Here is a 25,521-nt window from a genome sequence, read left to right on the forward strand (position 1 = left end):
CAGCCTGTCTGTGAACAAGACCAAAAGTTACTTCAGCTCATCAAATTCAGCTGATCAAGAGACCAGCTAGGAATTCTGTAAATAACCAATACTGATCACTTTGTGCCTCGTCCATCAGCTTGAGCTGCTCTGGGGTTAGATATTATCTCCTTGCTCCTAAAGGCATAGTTACCCATAGCAATTGTATATTATAAACATATTGCCTATCTGCAATTGCTTCCTGTCCCTTCAACTCACCCACACAGTCTAACTCATGTTGCACTGCATCATGGGGAGTTGTCTCCCATAACTCCCCATGATGCAGTGATCTCCCTTCATGAAAGGGAAATTGCTGAGCAATTATTGATTCTAATGACCACATGCCTACAGAAAGCTGCTGTTAATATCGTTTTTCCTGCTCTTATTGTGTGAAACATTCATGTTTTTGCTTTTCCTGCTGTTAATGATCTAATGACGGGTTCTCCTTTGAGTACATTGAGCAGCAGGACACTAATATGGCAAACAAACTGCCTAATTGGCAGTTGGCAATACAGTTGGCTGGTTTGGAAGAAGAGTACTGCATGGCCGTGCATCTGCTTCAGAAAGCTACCAACTGCTCCTCCCTCCTCTGTAGCAGGGATGAAGTATTTGTTTAACTGGGCTACAAACATTGTTCTAATATGCCTATAAATAGCTATAGTAGCTAAATAGCTACTTCGGCCTGTCTGTCTGGTCTGGTTGCTGGATTCCTAAACCGAATGCATATCACTGAATCCTGTTCTAGGTGTATAAGCCGTGGCTGACTGCAAAATAAAAATAAAAAACATAAAAAATGAAAAATTGTAGAGAAAGCAAATTGATAAATTCAGGATATGACACAAATTTAGGATAACTATCACAGCAGTGTCGTTGTGTGAGGCTTAGTTTTCTAGTTTTTTATTCTTAGTTAATATATTTGAGCATTAGTTAATTTTTTGTGTTGTTTTATTTTTTCAGAGTTTTTTGTGATTGAAAATCTGTTAGTATTCATACCTGTATGAGTCTCCTTTGATTACTTCCTGTTTTACTTTGAAGGACAGCTTTCTTACATGTCCTATGTTAGGTTTTCTCCACAACCATCTGGACAATAGATGGTTGTAAAAACATTTTCTCAGTTTCTGCTGTAACCTTGTTGTTAAATAACTCACCGATTACTGTGAAAACTTGATTAAAAAATGAATAGTCTTTAATCAGATAAAGCTTTCTCATGCAATTCTGTGAACGTAATATTCGTATTAATATTACCAAAAAACCGGCACCAACAATAACACATGTATACATTCACCAGGCTCTGTTTTTTAAAGGTAAAATGCAACAACAATGTAATTGATATTACAAACAAAATAATATGCATTCTAAGTTATTTGTAGAAATTCACATTAACATAAATGTTTAGGATGAATAATTTGTTGAAGCAGCTGCCTTTCATACGAGGTATCAAAGTCATGTAGACTGTAGTAAATCTGGTTACTGACTCAAGATGCTGGCACTGTGACATGTGCCTGTCATTTTATCACTATTGAAGTGGTTGGTGTGATACCACTGTAGCAGGATCAATGGCCTGTAGCGTGTGTTGGACTTTTCGTCTCTGATGTGATGTGATGGGGTGTTTCCTTTTGTCTGTTTTTCTCAGATTGCGATTTTGTCTTGCGACAGAAGCAGATGACATTGAAGAAGCGGCAGTGGCATGTTGCACACGAGTCACAGCAACCGGACTGAGGCAAACAGCTTTGAGCGAGCTGGGAGCATTTGATCTTCACAGGATTTGGCCTCACTTTAGCAGGAGGACAAATCTCATTTTGAGCAGCAGGACCGCCTCTGGGCTTCTGTGAGGTGGGGAGAAAAACAAAACAGATGGCGAGAGCATCAGAAAAGCCATCTGACTCCTCTGGATCCTTATAGTAATACTGCCTCCAAAGACTGAAAGCTTTGACTGTGGGTACCCACAGCACACAGTAAATGCTAAACATTTTTGACCATTTTAAGGATTGATTGAAATAACGTATGACTAAAACATGAACATGTATATGTTTTGTTAGACTTACAGATTAACAGCACAGATCTTGAACTTACTGGCACAAGAATCCTCTGTCGTTCATAATGTCCTCTCCTGGCAAACAGAGGCCTCACCCTGATTTCATTCGTAGACCCTGTTGAAACAACATCAAACTATTTTCTTACTTAAGAAGATCAACAAACCTTCTCTTTACTTTCCTGTTTTGAGGGTTGTCTCATTTTTGCCCCTGTAGTGCACCTGTTGTTAATTTCCTTAACACCAAATCAGCAAAAACTGATGAACAATGCCCCTCTGCTACTTAACTCAACACATCAATATCCCCAAAGTTTAACTGACTTGATGATGAACTCTGATCAACAAACGTTTCTTTAAATTGTTGATTTTTTAAAGTTCTGAATCAGGAAAAGGCAAGTTTTTTGTTCAGAAAAGAGTAAAATAATACAACAGAATCAAAATGTACGCACATAAATGAAAGTACAACTTCTAGAGTTTGTTTCATGTCACACAAAGTGCATTTTTATAATAATTTGTTTAAGTCACAAAGCACTGGCGCAGCAAAGTTACTGTTCTGTTCTATAACTTATTAACGGCAAAGCTACAGATGAGGATTAGGGCACCTCGGGAAAAAATATATCAACATAGAAAATAAATCTGGTTTTATTAATATCATATGAGATAAAAAATATTCTGTAAATTTGTTTTAATCCATGTAATTTGTCACCTCTTTGGCCACCAGAGGGCCTCAATGGGATCCTCTAAGTTAGACGTCTAAATCTTTTTCCCACTAAAGAGCTGCAAATCATCTCCGATTTATTTAATTAGACACACACGCACGAGATATCTGGATACCCAAGAGCTGAGCAGGCAGGCCCATAAATTCCTCCAAAACTGTAACTGAAAACATTTAGTGACATAGGCCCGAGGTCACATATCTGAGACTGCTGAAAAAATGTAAAACGGTTCACACCAGGGGTATATGACAGTGCATAAATGTATACTGCTATAGAGACAGGTCAACTCTCAATTTGCAGCTCATATAATTTTATGGCAGTAATAAATCACTCCTCAAATAGATGAGACAAGATTTGCCTAGACACTGGTGGATCTCTATAGATAAGCAGCCGCAGCAACCTCACACCCTGCTTAGCAGGAAACTCTGAGACTGACAAGGTGATTTATTCGCCCACAAGCTGTCAGTTCTAGACAGGTGATAGAGGTGCCCGGAGCTTTTACTGCCGCGTGTCTTCCCCTTCTTATGTGAAATCCTGATTTATGTTTTAATAACATGAATAATAACACGGATGTAAAATGTATAACCCCCCAAAAACAAAATGCTTTAACCACTTGATATTAAAACTTGATCAATCAGCAGGAAATTGCACAAATAAGATTAATATTATTGTTATTATTATTGAAGACTCCCATAAAGTGTTGTCATGTTGATATACGCTTTCATAGGTGATGCCAGCTGTACCGTTATGCGCTACGAGGAGTGGGCCTCCTCCTCTGCGGCTCATGTTGTGCTGATGAATCATGGGAGATGCCTGACGTTTTAAACACCCTTTAAACTCTTTAAGTGGAAAACGTTTGGTGGTGCTTTGATCCCCGACTGTAATCCTAGCAGAGCGCACTTCTGCAGTTAACAGTAAGACTTGTCTAACTTTGCTAAAATTACACAGCAGTAAATCTGAACGCACATAAATCAGTCACAATAAAAAAGATAGCGAACTCAAATACTCTAACTTTAAACACTTGTAAATCTGACCTAAGTGATATATCAGAAAGTGACACGTCCCCACTGCTACTAAACATGCTCTTTGCTGCTTTAACTATGTGCAGACAATTGAATTTTTACAGTCAGCTTTGGAGTGTGTGGAAATACAGCACAGAAGTGGTGGTGGGTAAAGGTTTGATCGCACTGTGTGTAGGATAGCGTATTCAGAGCCATTTCATATACCAAGGTGTCGTTTACAGAGGATAATGGCTCGGAGATCAAGACACATATAAAGTGAATGCTTTTTACAGCCTTTAAAGCAGGCATGTGCAATTCATTTTCCCAATGGGGAATCAAATGAAAGTACTATTTGTTTCACTGTGCAATACCATCAGAGGTGGGAGGTAACGAAGTACACATACTTCTGTGCTCAAGTAGAACTTTCCGGTATCTGAGGGCCACATCAATCAGCTGAACTCAGTTTTGCTCAATATTCATTTTTTTATCTCTTTATAAGTTTATAAAGGCCCCGGTTTCTCACGTGGGCCACTGGGAAAATTTATTCCCCACCTCTACTTTACTAAAGGCTGTTTTGACTTCAGGGATGAACACAGCCAAAAAGATAGAAAGACACAAATGTTCTGTTCTGTTCATGAAACTTGGTGTCTCACCACCATTTGTAACACATTTTTGTCACAAATGTGACATCAAAATGAACCCAGCAGCTGTCCCATATCCTCTAAGCACTCCCAGGACTCACACTAATCCTCACATTATGTGAGACTGCAGGTTAATTTCAGCAACGCCATTTTTTTTTTCTTATCAATTCATCCTGACAAATCACATTTAAACCACCCCCAGCTTTACTCTGAGACTGTTTAAGCGCACAACAGCAGCGTGATATAAAGGTGGCCACTTAAGGTGGTATTACGTCAGTCCTACTATACTTTTTGTCCCTCACCCTGTACAGCAGACTTGTGCAATTCTTTTTAAATAAATACATTTTATTTATTTTGTGTTATTATTTTTTATTTTTATAATAGCCAAAAACGAAGTTATCGGTTATTACTTTAATGAGGTCCAGCCATTATTACAGTCTGCTGTTTCTGCTGGCTTGTAAACCAGCAGCGACCTCGTGGTAAATTATAAAGTGTTATCCCACACACTCACCTGTGCCATGAGAGGCCTTCCTCAGCGGCACATCCCCGCGGGCAGCGGCTTCACGGTCGTTGATTCGACGACTTCCGAAGGCCAGCTGCACAATGCACAGACACAGCAGTGCCAGCTTCATCCCGACTCTAAGCTTCATCTCCCTCTTGACACACAGGACCCCTGACGGGAAAGGCCTTCCTTGTGTTGCGATGCCAGCTGAAGCCTTCAAACCCAACCTGTTACTTGGCTCGCCTGTTCTCTGTGTCCGCTTCTCACTCCTCTCCAACTTTAATATATTAAGGAGGCAGGCTCACACACGCATGGTACACACCCCACTTTGTCTCAGCGCCTTCAAACCACAGTGACCGACGGAGTCCCTTTATTCACTTTAAACAAATAGATTTGTTCTGCCTTTATATAAAAAAAAATAAGATAACGGCTCTTACGCAAATAGAAAAAACATTTATTAGCCACTTCACAACATAAAGAGCAGATTTATTCATGCACATGTAACAGGATGAAATGTTGTTCCTAATAATCTGAAAGAAGTTACTAGTGTGTCTTTATTTGGATTTTATCTGAAGTCCAAGAGCTGAATTTAGAGAACATGATTAAGCTGTGAGACAGAACACAGACTGGCAACCTGTGACGGATGTTTTTATGTGATAACTTTGTCCATGTGGAATTTATCTAATTGTATTCCTGTTGCCTTCCCCTGAAGCCTTGAGACATGAACGAGGATATAAAAAGTTCAAACTTCTTCAGTGAACCTTGCCTTTTGTAGGTTGAAGAAAGCACACACGACGGAAACCTGCAAACTGTACGTGACATTCAATTATTATACAACAACACTTCACGAAGGAAGAAAGTTCAGTCATAATATCAAAGAAGCTTTTTATTTGAAACGTGTTTAAAATGATTGGCAGCGGATTTAAAGGACATGTAACAATATCTCCTTTCCATGCTGACAAAGCGAGTCAGAAATGAAAGGCAGCAGCTTGGCCTTAAGCTCCACATTGCACTCTTATATAGCTGCAGTAGATATGTGTTTGTCTGCTTGGTGGGGATTCTTGGTCAGGACTTTATCAAAATATATATTTAGCTGTACTTTGTGACTTATACTCCCTGTGTGCCCGCTGGTTATAAAGAAAGCGTTAAACCCATGGATACATTTATAAGACACAAGAGCTACATTTTCAGTCTCATGTACATAATAAGAGCTTCATCTGGCATCCACATGTTAATACAGCCACAATAAAATCTTTGACTTGGTGAATAATGAGTCTGATAAAGCGTTTTATTATCAGAGAGACTCTATTGTTGCTTAAAATCCATTCAATCACCAACCCCTCCCCTTAAAAACCGTGGCCTCCGAGCTCTGAAAGGTCTGTGGGGAGATCCTGCAACTGATTATCTTCTAATAGGTAATCGATGCTCACAGTTCTGTTGCAGTTTGTGCTGAGTTGTATAGCGAGCAAAGATATTTCAACTTGAGCACATTATTGGAATTAAAATTTAAACCGAAGTAAAGTTTTTATTCTCCTTTATTAAGTCACGTCACCTATTTCCCCCCCTTTTTTTTTAAATATGTAGAAATGAACAGCAGTATATTGCGAGGAACAAAGGCCTTAAGGTTTTCAGTGGCAGCTTCCAAACAGATAATTTAAGATGACTTGCATTTAATGAATGACGACTTTTAATGGAAACCTAAGAAGCCGTTAAAAAAAGCCGTTACTTTATTTCAATCTGTCAAGAAAAATATGACCCAGATGGTTCTGTGCAACTAAGACCATCCAAGAAAAATTCTATATGCGCCAGGATATGAAAACCAGACTCAGCACCTCCGTCACTGTCAGATGTTGTTGTTTTTGTTTTTAAAAAGGCTCAGTAGGCCAGAAAAGATCGACAGTGAGCTGCCATGGCGCTATGGATGTCATCCATCTTTTATTATTTTAACCGGGAATATGCAAACATCTTCAGGGAGCAGAGGGCACACAAATTATTCTCTTTATTGAGCTTGAAACCTGCCACAAAACCAATCTTATAAAAAGCAGTTCATGGGGAAAGTCCCTGAAGGGTCTTTAACTGGTTCCTTGAAAACGTTCAGAAGAACTTCCCACTTGAGACACATGGGAGGAGAGCTGGCGTCTGTGTCCTCCACTTGAAACTGTGAGTCAACACAGGAAAAGGAGACATACAACATCACAACTCAAAAGCTGAGAGTAGAAATGTCAAAACCCAAACGAAAGTGGCATCACATAAAGAGCGGGCACTGATGGTAACTAATATACTTTGCATCTTTATTTAAGTCAGTGTTGTTACTAAAAGGGTGGTAGTGGGACTGAAACCAGAACAGAGGGAGTAATAAAATGATTAGAAGGTGCACTCTGCAGGTCAGCAGAGGCAAAATTATGTCTTTACAGTACAGTCGTCCCTCGCTATAACGCGGTTCACCTTTCGCGGCCTCGCTGTTTCATGGATTTTTTTTTTTGTGCAATTTTGCATGCTTTTTTTTTTTAACGCCGCATTATGTTCTGCGTCCTGATTGGCTGTAGACCATCGTCAATAAATCTCCTCCTTGCAGTGTCTCCCGTACAGTACAGACTGTGTTCAGCTTGTCAAATTTACATAAATTTTCGATCGCTGGCAGTGTGACTCAGAAGTGCTGCACTGTATGTTTGTAAGTTTTCTCCCCAACAAACACAACAACGTCGATGTTTCGCACCATCAAAGGCACCTGAGGTAGCATCCAAAAGGCAGAGGAAGATGCTAACAATCGCACAGAAAGTTGGACTTCTGGACATGCTAAAGGAAAGTAGAAGTTACCGTATTTTCCGGATTATAAGGCGCGTTAAGCGAAACAAAACAGTCAGATAAGTCCAACTTTACTCAACTCATTCTTCTTGCTTCCTCCACGTCCGTACCATCGATTCATTAATGTTGAGTTTTCTGGCAGCTGCTCTATTCCCATGTTCTGGACCTGAAAACAGGGTTTAATCTTTGGTTTCCTTCTATAATACTGGACTTATTTTTCTACGAAGGTTTGAACTTTGAGAGTGTTTAAACACGAGAGAAAAGTGTGAAAATGTTCACGCCTGTCTGAGAAAAGTGTATAAAGTGTGTAGTGTTTTACAGCCTCACAACATCTATAATAACTGTAAAAAAACAAAGTTGCTACTTCGTGTATTTCACCTATCGCGGGTTATTAGAACGTAACTCCAGCGATAAACAAGGGCCCACCATATATGAAAGATTACACTATTTAAACTACGTGTATATATGCATTTAAAAAGAGCCTGGCAGAGTTCCTTCCTTGTAACGTGTCAAAGCTGAAGAACCACCTTCAGCAGCAATAACTCAAAGCAACTGTTTTCTGTATGACTATCAGTTTCTCACATCATTCAGGAATTTTGGCCCACTTTCCTTCACAGCATTGATTCAGTTTATTGAGGTTTGCTGGCCTCGGTTTATACGCAGCGCTCTAAAGTTTGCATTATTTTAATGGTGTTGAGTTCTGGACTTTGACCGGGCCCTTGCAACACCTTGATTCTTTGCTTTTTCAGTCCTTCTGGCATATTTTTGCAGTTTTGCTTGGAATCATTGTCCTGTTGGGTGGCCCGTGTGTGGAGTTTCAGCCAAGACTCCAGAAAAATGAGCGTCCAGGTCATGTGGCTGCATAACAAGCCCAAATCATCACCCCTCCACCACTGTGCTTGTATGAGGTGTTTGTGCCATTATTCTTTTTTGGATTTCACCCAACATGATGCTGTGTTATGGCCAGTCGCCATCACTTTTGTATCCTCTGTCCAAAGGACGCTGTTCCAGAAGCCCTGAGGTTTGTTCAGATACAGCTTTGCAAACCTGAGCTGTGCTGCCATGTTTTCGTTTTATATTTACTTTCTCCTGACACCTTTGCAAACAAGTACAAGGTGGAGTGCAGTGTTGTAAACTAAAAATAGGAAGCACAGACACAGGTACTCACAAATGTTGAATAACAGACTGTTACATCCCCCAGGAGGATGTCTCTTCTCCTTACCCTTTGTTTTGTCCAGGCTCCACCTCCTCTGTCCTGATTGGATGCTGCGCAGAGTCCGGCTAATTGGTAATCAGCAGAGCACTATTTAAGGCCTGTGGAGCTGTGCTTCTGTGCCCTCTGGCCATTTTGGTTGCCATACCTGTGCAGGCTTGCATGCCTTTGTATCTTGTATGAGCATTGTTGTTTTCATGTTCAGACTGCTTGTAGGGGAGAGCTGCCTTTTGTTTTGACACCCTGTTTTCTCCTGTTTATGTGTTGTTAGGTAGGTTATGGTTAGAGGTTGTATATTTTGTTTCTTTGGAGTTAGGTAAGTTTCTTTTATTTCTACATCAGGGATGTTTTGTTTGTTATGTTGGCCTTGGCTCTCCCTGACGTTATACCTCAGTCTGAACCCACATCCCATCACCAGTATTAAATAAGACTGTCAGAGCAAACCCACACAGTCACAGGGAGAACACGTGAACCCCACAGAGGAAGGCTCCCAGCCAGCCGGCAGATTCAAGTTTAGAGCCTTCTTGCTGTGAGGAAACAGTGTGAACCACTGCACCACTTGGTATCCATCTAGCGGGTGGAAAACAACTTGACATGTTTGAGGAATTGTCATATGTTTGCAATTAAAATCTAGGAAACAGAAAAACACACTTAACTTGGTCATTCAACAACACATTTCTCAGATCGTGTTAAAAACCTCGGTTGATCTCTGCAGCACATGAAGCCCTGGCCCAACAGCGCCTGGAGATAATCATCCTCTTGGCTAACTGGATATCAAAGATCATTTATGTACATACATACTGGTTTGGCCAATAACCCATATTCACTGATATCATAAACATTTTCAGACTGTCTTTGAATGTCTTTTTTGTCCATGTGTGGAGTATTAATGCTGACCTGTACTCGTTTGTCTCTCCTAAAAACACAATTTCCTTTTCAAAAATGTAAGTTCAGCGCTCTCCACTAAGAATCGCTTCAGGTATGCTCTCTATGCCACTGTCTTACAGCCAGTTTGACCCATGTTCAGCTGTAGCCACTAGTTTCAGTGATAAACAGACATACTGTGAAAAAGTAGTTGCCCCCCTTCTGATTTCTTAGTTTTTTCTGACGTTTACAGATTTAAGATCAAACACTAAATATTAGACAAAGAGATCCTGAGTAAATACAAAAATGCAGTTTTTAAATTGACAATTTCATTTATTAAGTGAGATAAATTTCCTCCCCAGGGATGTGAAACACTCACAGTAATGCAGATAAATGGAGTAAAATCCTTATGAAAAAAGATCAAGGTTTTCTAATGATCCTTACATGAGAGTGAAAATTAATCAGCAGTCGGTGGTCACGTGATGTTTAGATACAAATAAGAGGCTTGCAGACAAACAGGGTTAGATTAGAAGAAATCTGCAAACACATGTTTTCTAACTATAACCACCAGGATTAACCAGCTATAAATAAACTGTCTTATTTCAGCACGATGCACATGGATCACTGATTTTTCCTTCAAACTTCTCTGGCTTCAATCCTAGAACATTATATGATATAAACTATGTACTCAAGTGCATATTAGTTTTCACATTTCTACATGTGAGAGATTAATGGTGTATTAGGCAACTCAGCACATGAAACCACCTGCTTACAATGAAACTCGTCTTTAATCAAGAAATTCATGTATATTTCAATTTTAACATTAATGTTCTGGACAAAAGACAGTACTGCACTGCATTCAGCAATGGAAATCTACACTTGTACTTTGCCCTGTGCCTTGAGACAATGGCGGCGGCGTTTCATAGAGATACGATTATAACTGTCTCCGGTCACCCATTATGCAGCTGAGGTAAGGAAAGCCTGTGGAAAAGCCACAGCACCTTTTAAAGTCAGCCTCCTCGAGTGTTACACCGTGCCGGAATAAAATTACTTCCATGTGGGCGCTGCAAGTACTTACTGTTTGGACAGCATACGTACAGTGATCAAGGGAGTTCCTCCATAAAGCTGCGTATTAAAAAGGTTGTGGGGGGTTTACAGAAGTAAAGACAAAATGATGGTTTGGACAGATTTGTTTCTTTATGGAAGTATGAACTTCTGCAGTTATGTTATAGCTTGTCTGAAAACACAGTGAAGGCTTTAAATGTGAGGACACAGGAAACACATGCTTTCAATATATCACTCCGTGTTTAATTGCATGTGAATTAAATATTTCTGATAAACATTTTTGCTATAGCATGTGTAACAATATCTACAGCATACATTTCAGATTACTCAGTGAATAAACCCTTTCAATTGGGGACATTACAGATTATGTCAATTTTTATAGTGCAACTACAAGTGTATATCTGAACTAAATTTCCATATCAGTTCATGTAATATAACAAAAGCATCTCTTTCACATATACACAGAAGTGTTTTTAAAACATTAGTTCCATCAGGGGGATGTAGTGGATATGTCACACGTTGTACACAAACCTATAAAGCTATTCCAACATATATATATATAAAAAAAAAAGAAGAGCCGAGTGGAAATATTCAAGGCACTTAGAATTATACAACAAATGAATTTACAGACAAACAGAACTAAATACAAGTTAACCAAGCTGTGACATTTCATATACAGTTGGGAGCCAGGACAGATCAGGTGAGCTAAAAGGCATATTTCTGTGTTATAATAGTAAAAACAATATCCTAGCAAACATTACGTGTTGCCATTCATCCATAAAGTGCATCACATGACCTGTTCCAGGCCTAGTTTGAGACAAGTCAACATCCCCCGTAGCCATTATATCCTTCGTAGTCATCATGAAAGAGTGAAAACAACAGCTGCTCAGCACACTCGATCACACGTGAAACGTCTGCCTCTCAAGTGCTCTTAAGTGTAAAAATATGGCTTTAGTGGATGATTTAATGAATAACAGTCTTGATGCAGATAAAGAGCCAACAAAGCTAAACTGTGAGTTTATTAGTTGCCTGTGGCATTCACTTCTTCCTCAAATACCAGCCCGATGGTTTTGCATCCTAACAAGCTTTGAAGGCTTTGAAACGATGACTACGTTGGCCTTGTTTTCCCTCTTTTTCCAGCCCGTCAGGTCTTAAACTTTAGGATTTTTCAGGTAAAAAGAATAGCACCACTGTATACTTGAGGAGCTTTCACCTCTTTGTGTCTTTCACCCAAATTATATAGTTATAATTCTATAATTATACTCCTGAGTATCTCACCTGGTCGATAGTTTTATCAGCTGGGATTTTGAAACATCTGAAATAAAAATTCTGTCGAGGTTTCCTAGGATGCCCCAAAACATGACTAACGTGACTATTGCTGTAACTGCAATGCCAGTAGAAAAAAAACAAAACAATCGACAACGTCCTACGTGGATTATCAAAATACGAAGAAGTAGCTGTTAGATCTGATATCTTAAAATCCACAGCAGCTAAAACCAAATCCTCATTCCTACATATGTGAGCAAAAATGCCATTCTTGTCCTTTAATCACGCCACAGTAGGCCTTGAAAAAAAAAAAAAAAAGGAAATCCAGAAGAAGTGCCAGGAGAGGTCTGGTGTAAAGATTTGTGAAATGACCTTCACCTGGAAAATTAATGCCTTCAAATGTTTATGCATATATGCAGGAATGTTTCTTGGTAACGACACGATTAGTATACATGTCGACCTTTACATTCCTTGGCTTTGACACAGTATGGTACAGACTAAATGCCCCCATCAGGACATGATTTATGACACATGGCACTAAAACAGGGTGGAATGTAGCTTTTAGATGCACCGGAAAGTGGAGACACAATGGCAATTTTCAAGACGGAAGGACCGTCTACCACAATAACAGTAAATGGCAGTACACTGCAATGAGATGAAGTACCTGCAGACCAATCGTTACCAATCCTCTGTCAAACACACCTGTTACCTGCTTATCCTGAGTCAGACTTTTATTTGAACAGCCACACGGGGGTGTCGTTTCCCTGGTTTATAAAGAGGGCCTCTCATAACAACTAAGATACCATAAGGCAAAGGACTGCAGCGAAAACTATTGAGATTATAATTCAGATTTCATATAGATTGTCACAATTGTGAAATCTGCCCTTTTCTCCTTTTTGGTCAAAAATTCAGACTTTGGCTTTGGGCTCTAACTCATGAGGTCTTGTGGATACACACTGGGTTCAAAAGTGAATCATCAGGACCAAGAAATCCAAACACACTGTCAGACAGATCCATTTAGTCCAAAGTCCCAACAAGGTGTTCAACATCTTCTGTAGGTGCCGGATAAAATTTCCCATGGTTTGTTGCTTTTAGTATACAACCATTCTCTTTTAAGTCCAGATCTTGAGGTATCATCCAACTCCATGACTGGACAATGAAACATCACTTGCCCTCTGACAGGTAGTAAGATGAGATGTGAAAGGACGTGGTAAAGGCAAAGTACAAATAAGAACACAAGAAAAACTAAAAAACAAACAACCCAAACAAACATGTGGACTAATGCTGCAGTGAGGAGGAGGAAAAGAAGGCAGGGAGAACAAAAAGAGATGACGAGGAAGACCCGGGTTTATTGTTAGTGTTCTGAGTTCTTGTGGTAGAGCTGAGTGACCTGGATGACGGGAGGAGAGACGCTGAGCGACGGACCGCACCAACAGGCAGAGGATCGCACAGGCTGCACCTCACACCTGCCACTGGAGAGAGGGAAGTCAGAGCAGAAGAAATACACTGAGCACGTGACAGAAGGTAACGGGACGAGAGAACATCAGGCAACACAAAGACAGACAGACAAAGATCCAAAGAGGAAATGCAGATGCGAGAGACTAGAATAGCTCAAAGTGTGAGGCATTGATGTGGGGAGACCGAGACATCAAGTTATTGATGCCGCAGCACCAGAATACTGCACGTACAGGTCCCCTGAGAACACAGCGAGACAGGCTTGCTATCCAACTCTATATAGCATCTGTTAAAACACAAGTGATAACAGATAAGGGCATCAGGACTGTTTACATCCCGTCTACATCCTCAAACATCACGTGCACTCACAAAGCATTATATACAGTAGTACTTTTATAGAAGCTGTCAATCCAACAGACGAGAATAGGAAGAAAGAAAAACCTGCACTCCCTCAAATCCAAACACCTACAATGGTCATGTAATGAACATACATCACCACGTGAAAAGGAGGCACAAACACCATTTGTTAGTCATATGTGATGCAGGAGTGCAGTGCAGCACAGACAGAAGAGAGGACAGGACGTTGGAGTACAACAAATACACACCACAGCTGGGGCAAAATCAATTTCAGGTCACTTGCTTTAAAACTAGACTATTTTTAAACACATCCTTTAACTCAGATAGTTGTCCCTTAAAAAGCATAATCCTGTGACAGGTTTAAATCAATATGTGGTTTGTTAAGACCGGACTTTAATCAGGAGACATTTTTCTGAACTAGTTTTACTGAAAGTGAAATCACCCCAATCCGGAGAAACATCCCGACTCCGAGCACTTTAAAGACAGGTTTGTTTATTTTTCAAATAAATCTTAATACAGCACTTACATGTAATGTGTGCAGCTCCGGGGAACACGGGAATTAAACGCACATTTACCATGTGAGCGCTGCACTTAGACCGACTTGAAAGCAATCCGAACCCATCCTTAAACACGCCAACATCATTAAACATGACATCTTTACTGTGCAGTTAGCAGTGGGATGCATGTTATTGGCAAGAAGAACAGAGTGGGGGGAGGAAACAGTATGCCACAGTGTTAGCCTGCTGAGCTGCAATTGAAAGTACCTCACATGTTATGGGGCTCTTTATTTTCACATTGGGGCAGCACTGCTGTGAAATATGAGAGTGAAAAACAAGTGAAAACATATTTTAAAAAAAGAAAAGGAGAAAGTGGAACAAGGTTTAGAATATTAATGATAATTATCTTCTCCTTAAACCAGAAACATCTTCACAGACATGCATACGCCATTTTTTTTTATTACCATAACTACATTTACACACTAGTGTGTGCCGTCTTTATGACTCTCGTGTGGGTCTGAAACTCATCACTGAAACGTTGACATTTGTATTTCTTGATTTCAAAATACCAGAAACATAACAACAGCCAGTATTTGGTAAATAATGTCCAATCCTGGAATAAAAAACAACATCTGGGCAGTGATGAGAACCACAGTTCAAACCCACAACGCCCATTGTAGTGAGAAAACCGTGCAAACACCAGAGTCGATTTCAGTATTCATTCCCAACAACTGAACAACTTCCTTTCTGCGTGATGTTGATTTTTATTTTTCGTGTTTCTTTAAAAGTGTAAACATCACTCCTTTTTGAGCATAAACATTGTGTAGATTTAGAGATATTTATGACAACTTGATGTCTTTACTTTTTTGTTTTCTGTCTATTTACATGTTCGAAATTTAACTCTTCTACTGACAGTAAAGAACATTTTTTAAATTCTGATATTAAAACGGTTTTCTACTTGCTTAAAAATGTGAAAACCTTTTCCATGAGGAGGAAAGATACACCGAACCTTGCACTCTGTGAGTCTTACTCCTATGAGATCAGTAAATACTGTCATTTAATTAAATTAGGTTGTAGAGGATGAAGTAAGAGAGGTGCACATTCTTCAGGGCCTATAAATCAAGTTCTCTGCTGTGCAAACCGTTTTCACCCTAATCAGTCGCAGAAAACTGCACGTCCTCAGATAAGACAAATTCTACTTGTTCTACTAATAATGAGCTTTTGAGATTTTCAGTCATCTCCAGTTTACTACATTAACTGCAGTTGTAAATCCAACACATCATTTATTCATTTGGCTTCAAGGCTTCCAGCAGTTTATGAGCCGTGATGCCTTTAACTTTCCTGATGGTCTTATGTGGGGTTTTATTAACTCCAGATTATCACGAAAGACAAAAAACATGCAAGTTTTGTGCAAGACGGACAAAATCAAATGGACTGAAATGCCTTGCAAGAAAGCCTGTTAACCTTATGAGAATGGTCCTTAAGGTGGTTTAAATTCACAAATGAACCTTGCCCCTCGACCTTTGATCCACTTTTAAAATAAATGGAAAATCTGCTTTAACTTCGATGTTGTGGCAGCATAAACAGATATAATTCTGTGGAAATCACATGAACTTTGGTTGGTGTCAGGAGCACATTAGAGGAGTAGTAGATCAAACCTACTCCTTGTTTTATCGTTGCCATTTGTGGTTTATGCGAGCGTCTCTTACCCGGTGTCTTCAGGGATGTCCTGATCGGCCTCTGCAGCAGATGACTCCACATCTGCACTGCTCTCACTGCCCTGAGCTGACAGTCGACATGGAGACTCTGGACTAACACACTCATCGCTGCAACAGAGATTCACACACACATCCAAAAGGTCATTCTCCTCTCACATGTGAGACTTTTGTGAATCTCTCTAAGGATGCATACGGTTGTGTTTATCTACTGACTTGATATGCTTTTCCAGTAGTAGGATGGCTTGCTCCCTCTCCTCCAGTCTCCTCTTTAGGGAGGCAATCTCCTTTTGCTTCTCTAGCAGCTCCTTCTGAAGACGATAGTTGCTCTCCTCCAGAGTCTCACAGAACGCCTAGAAGAAGGGGGGAAATGAGGAGCAGAAAATATTTACATCTTTACATGGTCAAAATACCATATAGATAACAACAATGGGGTTTTCTTCAGAAGTTCGTGAATTGAAAAGGCCCAGCGGGCTGTGAGGTCTCTGCCAAAAGCTTCAGCATGCATTTGATGCACATTTAACCTTGATAAGCTGTTGTTAGAATTTTTTTAATATTACTTTCTACACCAGGATCCTTTTCTAGCTGACGGCTGGTAACTGTGCAGGGGCGGATCTAGCAAAGTTTAGCCAGGGGGGCCGATAGGGCATGAACAGGGGAAAGGGGGGCACAAAGACATCCTTTTCTTTCTTATTCTCATTTAAAATGTCTAGCTTTTAATAAATAATTATCTGAATCTTACACCCAAAGTTTTAATTTGATGTAAAATGAATAGAAGTCAATTACTGTATATAGTAACTATTAAGTCTAATAAACCCTAGTAAGCTTTAGAGATGGACCGATATTACGTATCGGTATCGGTCCGATACTCACCTAAATTACTGGATCGGATATCGGAGAAAAATAAAAAATGTAATCCGATCCATTAAATATCACGAAAGCACCTCACAAAACTTGCAACACGCCGTAACTCACCTCAGAACGTTAGCACGTCGGAGCAGTATGCATCACGTTATAGAGCGGCTGTGGCATGCAGGACCTGTCGGTGGTCTGGATAGCATGTGGAGCTTCGCTAGCAACCCGGCATTTCATCTCCGACAAAGTTATCCCGAGAGAAGTAAAGCAAGTGTGTAAGTCCATCTCTGAATGTTTGTAAAGCATTCCTGCGTTAAGCTTGCCAAACGATATATGGAGCGACTGCCTCTTCTTGCTGCTACTTCAATCATGAAACTGCTTAATGATCAGCTGATCGGCTTTTCTGTCGTGAGTCCGTCTCTCTGGTTTGTTTTTGGCCCACTTTGCACCAGAAAGAGGAAACCAGCGGCTGAACAACAGCAGCACGTTTAAGCTTGATAATCTGTTGTTAGAATTTATTTATTATTACTTTCTACTCGAGGATCTTTTTCTACAGCTGACGCTGGTAACTGTGCAGGGGCGGATCTAGCAAAGTTTAGCCAGGGGGGCCGATAGGGCATTAACAGGGAAAAGGGGGCACAAAGACATCCTTTTCTTTCTTATTCTCATTTAAAATGTCTAGCTTTTAATAAATAATTATCCGAATCTTACACCCAAAGTTTTAATTTGATGTAAAATGAATAGAAGTCAATTACTGTGTATAGTAACTATTAAGTCTAATATATATACCCTAGTAAGCTATAGTACTTTTTACTTTGGGAAGGTACCATCTGTGCAGTCTGCAATTTTGTTGAAGAAAGATGTTGAATCTATTTAATATTTCTTGAAAAATAATTGATTTCTGTGCATTTTTTTTCACACTGCATCAAATTAAGGTTGATTACGTCGATTAAGCATCATGAGGTGGAGCGTGAGGGGTGGTTCCCTATTTTTTATTTATTTATTTTTGTTGTTGCTGGGAGTTGGAACCCTATTAGTTAGGTTGCTTAATATTTACGCTAAGTACTCTTTAAAATACCAGAATAGGGAGGATGGTGTAGGTCTAAGTTTATTAGATTGATCAGTATTGCTGAACTATGAAAATTTTTTTTTTTTTGCATACAGGTATAACAGAATAGCTTTAGTGTAGTTGTTGTTTTAAACTTGAGTATGAACTTATACAAAATGCAGCAAGATATTTAAAAAACAGTTTTGTTGATTAAAACACACTATATCGGATTCATATCGGTATCGGCAGATATCCAAATTTATGATATCGGTATCGGACATAAAAAAGTGGTATCGTGCCATCTCTAGTAAGCTTTACTACTTTTTCCCTTTGGGAAGGTACCATCTGTGCAGTCTGCAATTCTGTTGAAGAAAGATGTTGAATCTATTTAATTATTGTGGAAAAATAATTGACTTCTGTGCATTTTTTTGTGCATTAAATTAAAATTGATTACATCGATTAAGCATCACGAGGTGGAGGGTGGGGGGTGGTTCCCTATTTTTTTTTTTTTGCTGGGAGTTGGAACCCTATTAGTTAGGTTGCTTAATATTTCCACTAAGTACTCTTTAAAATACCAGAATTGGGAGGATAGACTAGGTTTAAGTTTATTAGATTGATCAGTATTACCGAACTATCAAATATTTTAGGTGCAGTGTATTTTTTTTTTTTTTTTTTTTTACATACAGGTTTAACAGAATAGCTTTAGTGTTTTGGTTTTTTTAAACTTGAGTTTGAACTTATAAAAAAATGCAGCAAGATAATAAAAAAACAAAAAAATACACTATATCGGATTCATATCGTATTGGCAGATATCCAAATTTACGATATCGGTATCGGACATAAAAGTGGTATCGTGCCATCTCTAGACGACATATACCATCATGGTTTAGGCACCTGACATCTCACTGCACTGTCTTTTGTAATGAGATTAAGGGTTTCCTTTCCATAACTTTCCATGTTGGCTCTGTTTGCTGCAAAGTCCAAGAACAGTGCTCAGTCTGTTAGCTGCTTTCCGGTTCTTTCATATGAGATTTTCAGTTGCCAGATGTAGTTTTCCTTAATATATTCCTTAATGGCAGGGATAAACAAATTGCAAAACAGCTTTAAAACTAAGAATGCACTGATTCAACTGGGAGGAATCCCGTCCTTCTAAATTTGAATAACACCAGAGGTAATGATTAACTTAAAAGGCAGAGGACAGCTACATGTCCTGTGTCTATCCTGGGACAAGATGTGGAGGAGGAGTAGAAGTAACTGATGCTCAAAAGCTTCAGCATCCAACTTACACATACTCTAAATGCACACTCACCCTGCTCTCCTCCAGACTGTCAAAAGGCCCAGGTGGATCATCGAGACACAGAAACTCTCTCACCGGCAGGCTGTCAAGAACAATAAATGATGTAAGATTAGAAAGATTAGAAAACAGGTCAGCTCACACTGATATCAGTTATCTTTTTAGCTATGCATGTATTTTCCACATAGCTCTGATGCAGCCAACACAAACTAAGAGTTACGGCAAGGTTTGTCTGCAATAATGACCCAGCATGACATAAAATATGGCCCAGTAACATTTTTATTATTAAACATAATAGGCTCATACCAGTTGGTGATGTCCTTGTGTGCAACCAAGTTTTGCAAAAAAGCTTGCAGTCCTAACTGTCTGTCTTCCAGGAAGTTACTGTCATAGTTGTCTTTGAACCAGCGCTTAGGAGGCAGTGAGAGGCGGAAGCCTGGAAACGTCTCCTTCAGCTGGAACAAATACACACAGACACACACAGTGAATGATTGCCCTTACATTCAGCTACAGGCTGTAGGGGCAAAGACAGTCATGTAAGGGCCGTGTAGACATCATGCAGAGATAAAAGTAATAAAGTTGGTGGCGGGCCAAGAAAAACGCTTCCAGCCCACAAAGCAAACACACTCTTCGTCTAGATTTTGTGCTCGGATCAAACCTGCATCCAAACAAAAGAGCACAGGTCTGCTACTTTCTGATCTATATACCTTACTAAATAACCAAATCACAGAAATGTCATAATCAAAAATGTTTTTCATAATAGTCTGTCATCAGATTGTCACATTTTTATTTCACGTGCATTCAAGATACAACCATCCATCCAAAAACACTTAAACCCCCCCCCCCAAAAAAAAAACAAAATTTCAAAATGAGCTTTAAATCTCATGAGCTTTTTTAATCACACAGGTGAAAGTCCAGATTAGTGTTCTGCGCTATGCTGGTGTCATATTACAGACCTCATGCATTTTTGGTGCAACTACACATTTCTTAATGTGTTACTTACCACTGTGTTAAATCCAACATGAATTCTTTCTTGTAGTAAACTTGGCTTCATTCAGCAGAAATGCTTTCCTCACAAACTGTTCCCATGGTCACGGGTGGTGAGACGTACCTCTATTAATAAACCTATTATTCCAGCTTCATTCTGAGCTTAAGCTTTGATAGGATATATGCAAAGTGTTTACATGCAAAACCAGACTGTTTGTAAAATGTTCATAGCTGCATAGTGAGTAGGAGGCTGGAAGAGTTTTACATGAAAACTTGTTGTGTGAGGTTTAATATAGCCTGGACACAATAGGTATGTATACAAGTGTGACTGTCTGAAACATTAGTATACAAATAGAAAGCACATGGGTTTTGCTGTGGTTACGCAAGGTGTTTCCCATACATGTTGCCAGGTTGGTATTTCTGAGGCTAGAAGATTCGACCTGCCTCATTTCTGTCAGCTGTTTATTTACTTTCCGGCTCTTTGAAGAGTTGCACCAAAATGTTGAGAAAAAGCACCGAGTTTTTTAAATGGACTAACAATGAAGTGGAGTTGTTGCTGCGAGTAACACAAAAGTACAAAGTTGCAAAAGCGAGTGAGAATTAAAGAATTTGAAAAAGCTATCTGGATATATCTTTATATATCTTTAATAGGGCTGTCAAAATTGAGAGCAAACAAAACAACTGCTGTATAATCAGGGGTGCACATAAGTGGTCCGCAGGTGCGCTGTCAAAATAAAAGACGCGAACCAGATAAGTTACAACGTGCGTTTGCGTACATAAGATTTTCTGGAGGAGGACAGACATTTGTTTAGAACTCTTTGTTTAATTGGTCACATGACTGCATCATATGACTAACATGCGTCTCCGTTTTTGCTGTCAACACTGCGATGCGAAAACACTGTTTTGAAATGTATGCGTTTTCGAGAGCGTTTTGAAAACGCTGCCTCAGTGTGGACGGGAGGCCAAAATGGAGAGAAAACGATGCATTAGTGTGGACGTAGCCTGAGATCCTCACTGTCACCTAGGACTGCCTACTTTCTTTGGAGTATATAACGGTTTCTATAAAAGGTTCTGCCTATTGATTTCAAGAAAAATGACAACATGTTGCCAAATGTTTCTGCTGAATAAACATACAACCTCACTGTATCGTGCTAAAGTCCCTCTATTGAAGTCAAAGAGCATTCAACATTTAGGACAAGTCTGGTGATATTTTTGACTGTATGTAGAGAGGTTTAGGAGACATTGTGTTAATATGTGGTCCCAGTGTCAATTTACTCAGAGGGAGGTGGCCTGGGGTGTGTAAACATGTATGCAAACCTGTCTGCTTTCACCATGCGATTAAACTTCACAGTGAAGCTATGCTGACTGAGGTCTGAACCTCAAAATAATGTTTGTGATGAACCACCCTGTACAGAGTCAGTGCTCTATTATACAAACCATACTATACAGATCATGCTAGGTATTTCTGCCTCGTATTTGCTGGTCCCTCTGAAGCGTTCACTCACGGCAGCCAAGTACTCTCATCCCTGTAACCTTTCCAAGGTAGAGCTAAAAAATTTAATCCTAACAGAATAATCAAAACACACTTCATACTGACAGATTTCCAAACTGTGATCAGTCTCATTGATACAAACATGTTCTCAATGAGACATCCACTGATGATTACTGTGAGCTGCTTTTAATAGGCTTAAATTCTTCAAACCTTACACCTTTTACATGATTTCTCCATCCATATAGTATTCTCATATAATAGTATGTCTCCTCTGTTAACTGTGATTATATACTCTGAAAACCACAAGAGACCAGAGCTCCTAGTTGGCTCAGGCCCGCTGGCTGTTTGGGAACAGTAGGCTTCTTTGTGTAGCTCGAATCATGTTCACTGAGCATTCAACAACTAAAGAAAGCTTGCTGAAAGCAGAGGGATTGATAGTCGAAACCAGTTGCTTCAGTTGTGGCAGGATTATAATAAGGTTTACCCTCATGTAGTTTTCCAGTTTGGGACGGCTCATTTAATCCCATGCACAGACAACACACCCAAACACACCTTGTCATTGAGTCTTGAGAAGTCAGCGTATCTTCTGAAAACAACCCAGCTCTCATCTAGAGTCTTTCTCACCAGGATCTTATACACCTGCAGTAGAGAAGGCAGATGTTAATAACTGCTCACCATGTTTGCTTTAGTGTTTAGTCACTAATAAATACAGACTAAATCTAGCACAGACAGCGGTTGCCATGCTAACTAATTTTCTGGATTCCTACCGTGAACTTGGCCCTCTCCTCCATGACCTCATACCCCAGCACAGTGGGGGTGATAGGCCTCTCCTCAGCTTGCTGGCTACCACTAGGATCCGATATAGACCGCGGACAGCTCGAGTATTCGACAGATGGTTCCAGAGTCCCGTTCAACTTAGCCCGTGTCACAGGGCTCTGAAGGGGTGGGGGCGTTCGGCTGCGGCCACCCCTGTCCGCACAGCGAGACTGATGTTGGGAATCTAATTCTCCGCATCCGACTCCCCCATGTTCCTCCCCAGCCATCCTGGCGATTGAAGACGAAGACTCTGAGCTGCTGGAGACACTTCCTAGCGATGAAGCTCGCTGCGCCCGTCTCAGCTTGTTGCTACCACGGGACAAGGCTCTGTCCATGGGCACAGGAACAGGCACAAAAGGTGATGCCATCTTCCTGAGTTGTGTACTCCTGCCACACCACCATAGAAGTCAATAAAGCTTTTCACACCAAGCTTGTCTTGGTACAGTAGTGTTGTGTGAGGATGAAGTCTAGCAGCAATTCTGAGCCTGAAGGGCTGACATTGAAGACTCTATAGAAAAACAACAACAACAGGAGTTATTAGGTGTAACATTATATGGAGGATCATTACACTGCCTCTAAATAATCTGTATTTAAAACCTAATCTACTTAATTCGCCCTGAGTCTACATAAATGTGGCACAATCTGTCAAGTACCTCACAAACCCAGGGCACGTGAATTATTGACACGAGCCCCATATGATTTATAATTTATGAATTTGTGTATTATGTGTAAAATTCATTACGGTAAAAGCCTGTAAAGATTAGATTCACATGTCAACTTGAATGAAACAGAGCTGCATGTTGGTTTTCATGAAAGAGAGAGGCCAGAGAAATCAGCAGCTACCTGTCTATTTTGTTCGTGTTAATTCAGCTTCAGAGCTGCTCAGAAACCAGTCAATCCACTCCATAGGAGTACAAATGAAGAGCGTTTAAGAATACTACTGACGTACTCGTAATGGGAATATACGCTGTAAAAATATAGCGATTATAAATAAAATCTGGCAGGCAAAAGTGGGGAAAAAATAACTCAGCAGCAGAAAGAGGATGAAAGGATAGATGTAAGAAGTAAACACAATGAGACATGTCATTTATGGCTCTCACTAATTGACAAGGTCCTGCTGCTATTTTGGTGAAACACGGCGAAAACTCTGGGACGGCAGCCAGCGTTACAACAAAACACGGGCTTTCTAATGTAATTGCCCTGCTTCGTAAACATAAATGCCATTTTTAGACCAAGTCGCTAACGATATAGCTACCCTCTATGTTATTTTAGCAAGCAAGCTAACCGCATTCACTACGATTCACGACGTCCTTTCTGAGCTCTGGAACTTCATTAACAAAACATGGTCGTGTAATAGTGTTAACCCGCCTTTCAGTTTAGAGAACTACTATCAGAAAACCACAAGAGTACAGTTTATAAAACGTTACCGTTCTCACCGTCAAAGTTAGCTACACTTTAACATGAGCTAACACTAGTTAGTTTCACTACAATACAAAGTACGCTAACAACAATTTTACTGATATAATAGCTGTTTACAACAACAATTGAATGCCGAATGCAGCAAGAATTACCAATACTGCGTCGGATATCTGTTTTTATTCTCCTGGTAGCATTTTTCCCAATAATAAACAAACCAACAGTTAAATAGCCCGGTTTTAAACCGTGTTTGGTGCGTCCCCCATCCCACTGAAAGAACCGGGCATGTATCACATTACATTCAGGTTAGCTAGCGAGCTAAGACGACCCCGAGTGAAAAGGTCTTTCGCTTACCGTAGGAGTCCAGATATCCTTCTCTGTCCGAAAATATGTTTACTACAGACATAGAGCCAAATGTGTAGTTGCCCCGTTGCTGTTTACCCGCCGCCGTATCTCCTCCCTCTGTGTTTTCATGTTAGCATGCTGGAACTCTGACCACAATGACGGCAGTACCTTTGCATAACCAGTAGAGTGCGCAGTAACACGCTTAATACTATATAGAAAATGTAATTCCTCAGCAAAAAAGTAGACACAAGACTTAAAGGGATTTGAAACAGGTACTATCAGAAAACACGCACAGACACACACACAAAGGTTTTAGGCAGGTAGGGAAAATGCTGTAAACAAGGAATGCTTTGTGTTAATCATTTATTTTCATCAATCAACAAAATGCAGTGAATGAACAAACGAGAAATCTAAATCAGCTCAATATTTGGTGTGACCAACCTTTGCCTTCGAAACAGTATCAGTTCTTCTAGGTACACTTGCACACATCTTTTGAAGGAACTCGGCTGGTAGGTTGTTCCAAACGTCCTGCAGAACTAACCACAGATCTTCCGTAGATGTAGGCTTCCTCACATCCCTCTGTCTCTTCATGTAATCCCAGACACACTTGATGATGTTGAGATCAGGGCTCTGTGGGGGCCAGACCAGTACTTGTTCTTCTTCTTTACACTGAGGATAGTTCTTAATGGCTTTGGCTGTATGTTAGGGTCATTGTCCTGCTGCAGAATACATTTTGGACCAATAAACAATCATTTATATTTCTGAAAGCATTCTCTCTCCCTCCCTCCCTCCCCCTCCGTGTGTGTGTGTGTGTGTCAATAATTTAAACCTGTGAAGAATCATTCCATAGAAATACCTGATTCCTGGAACGAGCTGAATGACCACATGGCTGTTTTTTCAATGTCATTGAACGTGCCACATAGGTTGACACAGAGAATGAACTCTCCAAGTCCACTTTGACTTATCATGTAGCAAAATCACACACACGCCACACACACACACACACACACACACACACATGCACACACACAAACTTATTTTTCTAAAGCTTGCACCATAACAGATTATGTTATGCAAATCAGTGTGGTTGGTTATGGGTAAGGATGTTTTTGAATTCTGAA

At 40.0% G+C, this 25,521-nt stretch overlaps 2 protein-coding genes across 8 annotated transcripts; both read right to left on the reverse strand.

Annotated features, from left to right (window-relative positions):
- Nucleotides 1-1,231: 1,231 nt before the first annotated feature.
- Nucleotides 1,232-5,148, reverse strand: LOC113029765 (agouti-signaling protein-like). Its single transcript, XM_026180762.1, has 3 exons — nt 4,920-5,148; nt 2,092-2,168; nt 1,232-1,844 (listed from the first exon to the last, which is right to left on the reverse strand). The coding sequence occupies exons 1-3, from the start codon at nt 5,056-5,058 to the stop codon at nt 1,572-1,574; spliced, it is 489 nt and encodes a 162-aa protein (XP_026036547.1). The 5' UTR covers nt 5,059-5,148; the 3' UTR covers nt 1,232-1,571.
- Nucleotides 5,149-10,967: 5,819 nt separating this feature from the next.
- Nucleotides 10,968-24,591, reverse strand: snx16 (sorting nexin 16). Of its 7 annotated transcripts, none has more exons than XM_026179312.1 (9): nt 24,410-24,591; nt 22,591-23,147; nt 22,376-22,462; nt 19,651-19,799; nt 19,360-19,429; nt 16,364-16,500; nt 16,142-16,258; nt 14,705-14,741; nt 13,533-13,595 (listed from the first exon to the last, which is right to left on the reverse strand). In XM_026179312.1, the coding sequence occupies exons 2-8, from the start codon at nt 23,005-23,007 to the stop codon at nt 14,726-14,728; spliced, it is 993 nt and encodes a 330-aa protein (XP_026035097.1). In that variant the 5' UTR covers nt 23,008-23,147; nt 24,410-24,591; the 3' UTR covers nt 13,533-13,595; nt 14,705-14,725. The 7 variants fall into 7 exon arrangements, with proteins under 7 accessions (XP_026035092.1, XP_026035093.1, XP_026035097.1 ...); XM_026179310.1 differs by having other exon boundaries at nt 14,705-14,744; nt 24,410-24,590; XM_026179311.1 differs by having other exon boundaries at nt 13,534-13,595; nt 14,700-14,741.
- Nucleotides 24,592-25,521: the final 930 nt, after the last annotated feature.

The sequence above is a fragment of the Astatotilapia calliptera genome, chromosome 9, assembly GCF_900246225.1.
Source record: "Astatotilapia calliptera chromosome 9, fAstCal1.2, whole genome shotgun sequence".
NCBI lineage: Eukaryota > Metazoa > Chordata > Actinopteri > Cichliformes > Cichlidae > Astatotilapia > Astatotilapia calliptera.